At 54.1% G+C, this 11106-nt stretch overlaps 1 protein-coding gene across 1 annotated transcript; it reads left to right on the top strand.

Annotated features, from left to right (window-relative positions):
* The first annotated feature begins 765 nt into the window (after positions 1–765).
* LOC142657500 (toll-like receptor 9) lies at positions 766–9320 on the top strand. Its single transcript, XM_075832536.1, has 2 exons — positions 766–930; positions 6044–9320. Exons 1-2 carry the CDS (start codon positions 766–768, stop codon positions 9134–9136), a joined length of 3258 nt encoding a protein of 1085 aa, XP_075688651.1. The 3' UTR covers positions 9137–9320.
* The last annotated feature ends 1786 nt before the right edge of the window (positions 9321–11106 follow it).

The raw sequence follows: 11106 nt of genomic DNA, 5'->3' as shown, positions 1-11106 counted from the left end.
TTCCGGAGAAAATATTCTGGGGCAGGTTCTGGAGCAATATTCTGGTGCATGTTCCAGAGTAATATTCTGGGGCAGGTTCTGGAGCAATATTCTGGGGCAGGTTCCAGAGTAATATTCTGGGGCAGGTTCTGGAGCAATATTCTGGGGCAGGTTCCAGAGTAATATTCTGGGGCAGGTTCTGGAGCAATATTCTGGGGCAGGAGGCTCTGTGCGCCCCTGATGCTGCTAAATATTTTTCTGTCATTTTTAAAAGAAAAAGCACCACACCCGCAGGAGAAGCGGCGCCGTGTGATCATATCGTCCGTTCTCTCTGCCAGTCACGATATATCCCAATAGACATTTCCTTATATTGATTTCTTTGGACAATCTCTAGTCCCCCAACAGTAAACGGGACACTGGTCACATGATATTCTGATGCTGGGACCCCCGTGATCAGCTGTAATCTGTGGGGATCCTGGCAGCAAGTGTGGTTGCCCTGCAGCGCCTCCACAGGGGAGGTGAAGCATTACACGGTGATTATTAGAACGAATGTGCGGTCTGTGTAACGTACGGACGTGTCGAGTCCTTGTAGCCGTTCTCTGCGCCGGCGAATAGATGAGGGTTCCCCCCCCCATGTTTTCACACTCCAGTATTGGGGTGTAGGGAAGTTTTCTAAACCAGACGTCCCCTTTAACTATTAAAGTTACATTTGTATGTTTAGTGATTAGTAAATGATATGGGGATGCGACACCTGTGCAGCCGTAGTAACCCCATAACAAGACATGTATGCTGCAGGGAAGATGGAGGACAGCACAGCGCCCTCTACAGACAGAACCTATATTCTGCCGGGCCGGGAGAAGTCGTAATAACCTGCAGAAACCAGAAATAAAAGCAGAACTACAGAAGAAAAGGACAGAAGCTCCAACTCCAGACACAGAGCGACGGACCATGGTGAGTACCCCGATATATTCTGCTCTGTCCCCTCCACCTCCTGCAGGACATTGCTTTTTCCCCTCCACCTCCTGCAGGACATTGCTCTGTCCCCTCTTCCACCTCTTGCAAAACATTGCTCTGTCCCCTCCACCTCCTGCAGGACATTGCTCTGTCCCCTCCACCTCCTGCAGGACATTGCTCTGTCCCCTCCACCTCCTGCAGGACATTGCTCTGTCCCCTCTTCCACCTCCTGCAGGACATTGCTCTGTCCCCTCTTCCACCTCCTGCAGGACATTGCTCTGTCCCCTCCGCCTCCTGCAGGACATTGCTCTGTCCCCTCCACCTCCTGCAGGACATTGCTCTGTCCCCTCTTCCACCTCCTGCAGGACATTGCTCTGTCCCCTCTTCCACCTCCTGCAGGACATTGCTCTGTCCCCTCTTCCACCTCCTGCAGGACATTGCTCTGTCCCCTCTTCCACCTCCTGCAGGACATTGCTCTGTCCCCTCTTCCACCTCCTGCAGGACATTGCTCTGTCCCCTCTTCCACCTCCTGCAGGACATTGCTCTGTCCCCTCTTCCACCTCCTGCAGGACATTGCTGTCCCCTCTTCCACCTCCTGCAGGACATTGCTGTCCCCTCTTCCACCTCCTGCAGGACATTGCTCTGTCCCCTCTTCCACCTCCTGCAGGACATTGCTCTGTCCCCTCTTCCACCTCCTGCAGAACATTGCTCTGTCCCCTCTACTTCCTGCAGGACATTGCTCTGTCCCCTCTTCCACCTCCTGCAGGACATTGCTCTGTCCCCTCTTCCACCTCCTGCAGAACATTGCTCTGTCCACTCCACCTCCTGCAGGACATTGCTCTGTCCCCTCCACCTCCTGCAGGACATTGCTCTGTCCCCTCCACCTCCTGCAGGACATTGCTCTGTCCCCTCCACCTCCTGCAGGACATTGCTCAGTCCCCTCCACCTCCTGCAGGACATTGCTCTGTCCCCTCTCTCACCTGCAGGACATTGCTCAGTCCCCTCCACCTCCTGCAGGACATTGCTGTCCACTCCACCTCCTGCAGGACATTGCTGTCCACTCCACCTCCTGCAGGACATTGCTCAGTCCCCTCCACCTCCTGCAGGACATTGCTCTGTCCCCTCTATCACCTGCAGGACATTGCTCTGTCCCCTCCACCTCCTGCAGAACATTGCTCTGTCCCTTCTACCTCCTGCAGAACATTGCTGTCCCCCCTACCTCCTGCAGAACATTGCCCTGGCTCCTCTACTTCCTGCAGAACATTGCTCTGTCCCCTCCACCTCCTGCAGAACATTACCCTGTCCCCTCTACCTCCTGCAGGACATTTCTCTGTCCCCTCCGCCTCCTGCAGGACATTGCTTTGTCCCCTCCGCTTCCTGCAGGACATTGCTCTGTCCCCTCTTCCACCTGCTGCAGGACATTGCTCTGTCCCCTCTTCCACCTCCTGCAGGACATTGCTCTGTCCCCTCTTCCACCTCCTGCAGGACATTGCTGTCCCCTCTTCCACCTCCTGCAGGACATTGCTGTCCCCTCTTCCACCTCCTGCAGGACATTGCTCTGTCCCCTCTTCCACCTCCTGCAGAACATTGCTCTGTCCCCTCCACCTCCTGCAGGACATTGCTCTGTCCCCTCTTCCACCTCCTGCAGGACATTGCTCTGTCCCCTCTTCCACCTCCTGCAGGACATTGCTCTGTCCCCTCTTCCACCTCCTGCAGGACATTGCTCTGTCCCCTCTTCCACCTCCTGCAGGACATTGCTCTGTCCCCTCTTCCACCTCCTGCAGGACATTGCTCTGTCCCCTCTTCCACCTCCTGCAGGACATTGCTCTGTCCCCTCTTCCACCTCCTGCAGGACATTGCTGTCCCCTCTTCCACCTCCTGCAGGACATTGCTGTCCCCTCTTCCACCTCCTGCAGGACATTGCTGTCCCCTCTTCCACCTCCTGCAGGACATTGCTGTCCCCTCTTCCACCTCCTGCAGGACATTGCTCTGTCCCCTCTTCCACCTCCTGCAGGACATTGCTCTGTCCCCTCTTCCACCTCCTGCAGGACATTGCTCTGTCCCCTCTTCCACCTCCTGCAGGACATTGCTCTGTCCCCTCTTCCACCTCCTGCAGGACATTGCTCTGTCCCCTCTTCCACCTCCTGCAGAACATTGCTCTGTCCCCTCTACTTCCTGCAGGACATTGCTCTGTCCACTCCACCTCCTGCAGGACATTGCTCTGTCCCCTCCACCTCCTGCAGGACATTGCTCTGTCCCCTCCACCTCCTGCAGGACATTGCTGTCCCCTCCACCTCCTGCAGGTCATTGCTCAGTCCCCTCCACCTCCTGCAGGACATTGCTCTGTCCCCTCTCTCACCTGCAGGACATTGCTCTGTCCCCTCCACCTCCTGCAGGACATTGCTGTCCCCTCCACCTCCTGCAGGACATTGCTCAGTCCCCTCCACCTCCTGCAGGACATTGCTGTCCACTCCACCTCCTGCAGGACATTGCTCAGTCCCCTCCACCTCCTGCAGGACATTGCTCTGTCCCCTCTATCACCTGCAGGACATTGCTCTGTCCCCTCTATCACCTGCAGGACATTGCTCTGTCCCCTCCACCTCATGCAGAACATTGCTCTGTCCCTTCTACCTCCTGCAGAACATTGCTGTCCCCCCTACCTCCTGCAGAACATTGCCCTGGCTCCTCTACTTCCTGCAGAACATTGCTCTGTCCCCTCCACCTCCTGCAGAACATTACCCTGTCCCCTCTACCTCCTGCAGGACATTTCTCTGTCCCCTCCGCCTCCTGCAGGACATTGCTTTGTCCCCTCCGCTTCCTGCAGGACATTGCTCTGTCCCCTCTTCCACCTACTGCAGGACATTGCTCTGTCCCCTCTTCCACCTCCTGCAGGACATTGCTCTGTCCCCTCTTCCACCTCCTGCAGGACATTGCTGTCCCCTCTTCCACCTCCTGCAGGACATTGCTGTCCCCTCTTCCACCTCCTGCAGGACATTGCTCTGTCCCCTCTTCCACCTCCTGCAGGACATTGCTCTGTCCCCTCTTCCACCTCCTGCAGGACATTGCTCTGTCCCCTCTTCCACCTCCTGCAGAACATTGCTCTGTCCCCTCCACCTCCTGCAGGACATTGCTCTGTCCCCTCCACCTCCTGCAGGACATTGCTCTGTCCCCTCCACCTCCTGCAGGACATTGCTCTGTCTCCTCCACCTCCTGCAGGACATTGCTCTGTCCCCTCCACCTCCTGCAGGACATTGCTCTGTCCCCTCTACCTCCTGCAGGACATTGCTCTGTCCCCTCTATCACCTGCAGGACATTGCTCTGTCCCCTCTACCTCCTGCAGGACATTGCTCTGTCCCCTCTATCACCTGCAGGACATTGCTCTGTCCCCTCCACCTCCTGCAGAACATTGCTCTGTCCCTTCTACCTGCTGCAGAACATTGCTGTCCCCCCTACCTCCTGCAGAACATTGCCCTGGCTCCTCTACTTCCTGCAGAACATTGCTCTGTCCCCTCCACCTCCTGCAGAACATTACCCTGTCCCCTCTACCTCCTGCAGAACATTTCTCTGTCCCCTCCGCCTCCTGCAGGACATTGCTTTGTCCCCTCCGCTTCCTGCAGGACATTGCTCTGTCCCCTCTTCCACCTGCTGCAGGACATTGCTCTGTCCCCTCTTCCACCTCCTGCAGGACATTGCTCTGTCCCCTCTTCCACCTCCTGCAGGACATTGCTCTGTCCCCTCTTCCACCTCCTGCAGGACATTGCTGTCCCCTCTTCCACCTCCTGCAGGACATTGCTGTCCCCTCTTCCACCTCCTGCAGGACATTGCTGTCCCCTCTTCCACCTCCTGCAGGACATTGCTCTGTCCCCTCTTCCACCTCCTGCAGGACATTGCTCTGTCCCCTCCACCTCCTGCAGAACATTGCTCTGTCCCTTCTACCTCCTGCAGAACATTGCCCTGTCCCCTCTACCTCCTGCAGAACATTGCCCTGTCCCCCCTACCTCCTGCAGAACATTGCCCTGTCCCCTCTACCTCCTGCAGAACATTGCTCTGTCTCCTCCACCTCCTGCAGGACATTGCTCAGTCCCCTCCACCTCCTGCAGGACATTGCTCTGTCCCCTCTATCACCTGCAGGACATTGCTCTGTCCCCTCCACCTCCTGCAGGACATTGCTCTGTCCCCTCCACCTCCTGCAGGACATTGCTCTGTCCCCTCTACCTCCTGCAGGACATTGCTCTGTCCCCTCTATCACCTGCAGGACATTGCTCTGTCCCCTCCACCTCCTGCAGAACATTGCTCTGTCCCTTCTACCTCCTGCAGAACATTGCTGTCCCCCCTACCTCCTGCAGAACATTGCCCTGTCCCCTCTACCTCCTGCAGAACATTGCCCTGTCCCCCCTACCTCCTGCAGAACATTGCCCTGTCCCCTCTACCTCCTGCAGAACATTGCCCTGTCCCCTCTACCTCCTGCAGAACATTGCCCTGTCCCCCCTACCTCCTGCAGAACATTTCTCTGTCCCCTCTACCTCCTGCAGAACATTTCTCTGTCCCCTCTACCTCCTGCAGAACATTGCCCTGTCCTCCCTACCTCCTGCAGAACATTTCTCTCCCCTCTACCTCCTGCAGAACATTGCCCTGTCCCCTCTACCTCCTGCAGAACATTGCCCTGTCCCCCCTACCTCCTGCAGAACATTTCTGTCCCCTCTACCTCCTGCAGAACATTTCTCTGTCCCCTCTACCTCCTGCAGAACATTTCTCTGTCCCCTCTACCTCCTGCAGAACATTGCCCTGTCCTCCATACCTCCTGCAGAACATTGCCCTGTCCCCTCTACCTCCTGCAGAACATTGCCCTGTCCCCTCTACCTCCTGCAGAACATTTCTCTGTCCCCTCTACCTCCTGCAGAACATTTCTCTGTCCCCTCTACCTCCTGCAGAACATTTCTCTGTCCCCTCCACCTCCTGCAGGACATTGCTCTGTCCCCTCTACCTCCTGCAGAACATTTCTCTGTCACCTCTACCTCCTGCAGAACATTTCTCTGTCCCCTCTACCTCCTGCAGAACATTGCTCTGTCCCTGGTTTGTAAATACGTGACTTTTTGCTGTCTTTTTAAAGGGACAGCACTGGTTTCTGGAACGGTCCGTGCCCTGGATTTTCGGGGTGTCCATGTGTTTGGGTACCTTTCCTCACTACGCTCCATGTAATAGCCGTAAAAATGGAACAGTCGTCAGTTGCCGGGGCCACCACCTGAAGCACCTGCCCCACATCTCCTCAGAAAGAGTCACCGACTTTGACCTGTCAGATAATGACATCAGACGTCTTGTGAACGGCTCCTTCTCCGGCGTCCCAAACCTCTGGCGGCTGAACACGAGTAACAACTGCCAGCCGCTGACCCTCCGGCCGGACATGGAGCCGTGTCAGCTGACCATTGAGCGGGACGCCCTAGTGAACTTGAAGCAACTACGCACCCTGGACCTCAGTGGGAACAGCCTGACCGCCCTGCCCCCGCTCCCGGACAACATCACCTATTTGAATATTAACCTCAACCGCATTGTCACGTTGTCAGACGCAGACTTGGCCGGCGTCACGAGGTTGAGATATTTGTTATTCGGATGGAACTGTTATTACCGTAATCCCTGCGACACGGAAGTGAGGATCCCTCAGAACGTCCTCCGAGACATGAAGACCCTGACCGGACTGGTGCTCGCCTACAACAACATGAGCTCCTTCCCCAGGAACCTGCCATCGTCTCTTATCCATCTTGATTTGTCTGAGAACCGGATCTCGAGGATCGTCCGGGACGATTTATGTCAGTTCCGTCAGTTGCTCACGCTGGACATAGAATGGAATTGTCAGAGATGCGACCATGCCGTCTCGCCGTGCCTCCCCTGCCGGAATAACAGCGCGCTGCAGCTGGAGCCGGGGGTGTTTGACTGTATAAGGAACCTCTCCAGCCTCAACCTCAAAGGGAACTCAATCCTGACCATCAACAGCGCCATCTTCCAAGGAATGGACAATCTGCGCAGCCTCGCCCTGTCCGACAACCACTTAGACCTAGAAAAAGAAACTTTCTTCTCCAAATTACCCAACGTTGAGTTCCTGGATTTAAGTTATAACTTTGACCCACTACTCCTGCGCGCGCGCCTGATCATTAACCCCAGCATGGCCGCCATGAGCGCCCTCCGCAGGATATCTCTGGCCGGATACTTCTTCAATATTCTGGACTACGAGGGCATCGAGCCGCTGCTCAGTTTGCCAAATATACATGAAGTGAACCTCAAAACAAACTTTATTCTGGAGGCGAACTTAAGCATGTTCCTCTACCATAAGAAGCTCTGCTATGTAGTGTTGGCGGAAAACCTGATCTCATTCCACGCAATTGGCGAGAGGGACGAGAGACGGACGCAATTCACCGCACCTGTCCGTACCCGACATAGAATGCCAGATGCATCATGGGTAGGGGCGGCCAGTGATGACGAGGCGACGGACAGCGACGAAGCGGAGGACAGCGGCGGTCCCGAGTATTCCCAGTGTTATATGTACAACCGTTCAGTCGACTTGTCCTTCAACAACTTGATGAGTCTGCACCCCGATAGCTTCCTGGGCATGGAAGAAGTTGAATGTCTGAATATGAGCTACAACTTCATCAACCAGCGTTTAAACGGGACCGAGTTCCTGCACCTGAAGTCCCTGCGTCACCTGGATCTCTCTTACAACAGGTTTGATTTGTACTATTATTTAGCTCTAAGTGAACTTCCGAATCTAAAGGTGTTAAATCTGGCCAGCAACAACTACCAGTTTATGATGGACGGCGTCTACCACAGCCTCAACTTCCTGGAGAACCTGCCGGCGCTGATACAACTCAACTTAAACAGCAACCTCATTGGTTTGCGCATGAACCAGGAGCTGAAGAACCCGTCCTTGGAGAGGCTCTTCTTCAGGATGAACCGGTTACATAACATGTGGCTGACCGGTAAAGACGCCTACAACACCATCTTCACCAACCTCACGCGGCTGAAGCTGCTGGACATCAGTTACAACGACCTGAAGGTCATTCCGGTAAAAGCCTTGAAGTACCTGCCGGATTCCCTAGAATATCTGATCCTTTCCCATAACCAACTGTACTCGTTCCACTGGGAAAACATCGTCCACCTGGGGAACCTGACCCACCTGGACCTCGGCTTCAACTTTTTGACCTCCCTGACCAGCAACATTACCGGTAGCGGGAGCAAACTCTCCTTCTTAAATCTCAAACACAACAAGATAAGTTCCCTCAACAAAGAGTTCTTCAGCGCCTACCCCGAACTCCAGAACCTCTTCCTGGATTATAACCGCATACAGACCATCGACAGGGACAGCTTTCCCCCGACGCTCCTGCGGACGCTCAGCCACCTGGACGTGAGCAGCAACCCCTTCGATTGCACTTGTCACACCAGCTGGTTCATCCAATTCCTCATGGCGACAAATATAACGGTAGAAAATCTCTCCACCAAGATGATGTGCGACTCCCCGGACACCATGAGAGGGAGGTCGCTCCTCTACATGGACCCGCAGTCGTGTCAGGACCTCTATGGCTACAGCTGCTTCGTCTACTCCATGGTCCTCGTGACAGTCCTCATGTCCGTCACCACGTTCTGGAAGCTCTTCTCCTGGGACGTCTGGTACCTCAGCCAAGTAATCATGGCGTCTCTAAGACGTTACTCGAAGCTCCGTGGAGACGCGAACGAGGAGTACAACGCCTTTGTAGCGTTTGACACCAAGGACAACGCAGTGAAGGACTGGGTGTATCAGGAGCTGCTGGAACACTTGGAAGGACCCGGCCTGTTTAACCTGTGCCTGGAAGAACGGGACTGGATCCCCGGAAGATCAAGCATTGAGAACCTGTATGAGGCAATTTACCAAAGCAAAAGGACGATCTTCATCCTGACCCGAGAGGGGTTCCGCAGCGGCCTCCTGCGCCACGCGTTCCTCATGTGCCATCAGCGGTTACTGGATGAGAAGAGGGATGTGCTTGTCTTCGTCATTCTCGACACCAGGATGAAAACGTCCAAGTACTTAATGACCCGGAGAAGGATCTGCCCACAGACGTTCTTGAATTGGCCAAGGAACCCCCGAGCACACGGCCATTTCTGGTACAGCCTACGCATGACCCTGCGACAAGACCGTCATCTCTGCTGCAACCCTCGCTTCCGAAAACCGCTAAACTGAGAGACTGTCCGCTCGGATTTCACGTATCGCGTGTAAGAGAATGTGCAGAATCTGACCGTACGAGGACGGTGTAATGTGACGCCATGCAGCAGTGTGAGCGGCTGTGCCTCGTGAGGGGCCCCCGGCCGGATCATCACCCCTCTCCCCAGGACAGACGCTTGTTGCCCCCACTCACCTTCCTCTGTAGGAGAGATGGGCAGCACGACCCTTAAATAAGGGGGGCCCTGTGCTGTGTTACCCTAATCCTCCTCTGTGCTGGGTTAACCATTGCTGGGGCCCCGGGAGCCTCCCATAAAGCTTCAGTATAATGGTTCATTTTTGCAGACATGATCCGGATGCTACAATGCGATCTTCACGCCGTGTGACTTTTGCCTTTTTCCGTCTCTGATTTAACATACATTTCGTTTACTTCGGCGTTTTGTGCAGATTCTGAGATATACGATATTTTCTTCTCTATTCACTCCCAAAGTAAATGTTCCGCTGCTTTGTGATCAGTCATGTGACCCACAGCTGAGCTCCCACAATGCACTGCTCTCGGGTAACAGAAACCCTGCAGAGGCGGGAGATTCCCAAAAGTGAGACCACGACGCGTTTTGGCTTCTATATTGCAGCCACACCCTCCGGACTCCCTGCCGTTCATGTCAACCGAGCATAGATTACCAGGACCCTCCGATGATGATCTAAGTCCGGCTCACTTGACCGCAGGCTGTGTGAACGAAGCCTAAAGCTATGGTCACAAGTAGCGGCTTCCGCATGCGGCTAAAACGCATCTCACCGGAGGTGGCAACATGATTTTTCCAGCAAAACCGTTCAGCCAATGCATGCGGGTGAAGTTCTGGCAACACGCGGACGCCGTTACGCGGGACCATACCCTTAAAGAGGCTGGCACCGGATTATAAATGCCCGGTCTCCTGCATAATGGGATCGGCGCTGGAATGTAAATGACAGTGGTTTTTATTGTGAAAAATGATCTTTTTTGAGCAAGTTATGAGCAATTTTACATTTATGCTAATGAGTTTCTTAAATCGACAACTGGGCGTGCTTTTACTTTTTACCAAGTAGGCGTTGTACAGAAGATTGTATGACGCTGACCAATCAGCGACCAACCAGTGACCAACCAGTAACCAACCAGTAACCAATCAGCGACCAATCAGCGACCAACCAGCGACCAACCAGCGTCATACACTTCTCATTGTTACAGTGTGATTGAACAGTGAAAGAAGCCGGGCGGCAACAATGAGAAATGTATGACGCTGGTTGGTCACTGATTGGTCGCTGATTGGTTACTGGTTGGTCGCTGATTGTATGACGCTGACCAATCAGCGACCAATCTTCTGTACAACGCCCACTTGTCTATTAAGAATCTAATTAGCATAAATCTAAAATGGTTTATAACTTGGTCAAAAATGATCGTTTTTCAAAATAAAAGCCACTGTTACCTACATTCCAGCGCCGATCACATCATGTAGGAGATAGGGGGACACTTATAATGGGGTGACAGAGACTCTAAGCAAATTACATAAAGTGAATAAGATCAGAATATCACAAGGCGTTGAGATGATTATATATAGCCCCCCCGCCCCCCCCCATTATATCTCCTGTTATTGTGTCTGACATTTTTGGTGTTTTGTTTGTACACAAATGATGAATAAACCGGTCACATCCTTCCCATGATCCCCGGGGTCTCTCGCCCGCCCTCCGCTGTCAATCACAGATGGAAACATTCAGCCCCCAGTGACGAGCGGGGCGACTCTATCAGGACACTGCAGATCTGCTGCAACAGGAAGGATCTGGGGAACTACTACCCCCATCATGTACAAACAGAGCTCAGTGTGCACCAGCGATCGGGATGTCTGTATGGAACGGACAAAAGAGGGAAAAGACGACCCAATGACAAGGAACCCACCCAGGTTACAAGAGCATGTGACCAGGGAGCAAAGGTGAGGAGATCGCTGACCCCAAACCTGTGC

Source organism: Rhinoderma darwinii, chromosome 7 (assembly GCF_050947455.1).
Source record: "Rhinoderma darwinii isolate aRhiDar2 chromosome 7, aRhiDar2.hap1, whole genome shotgun sequence".
Taxonomy (NCBI): Eukaryota; Metazoa; Chordata; class Amphibia; order Anura; family Rhinodermatidae; genus Rhinoderma; species Rhinoderma darwinii.
Note: the sequence above shows the minus strand (reverse complement) of the source record. Positions and strands in the feature narration are given on the sequence as shown.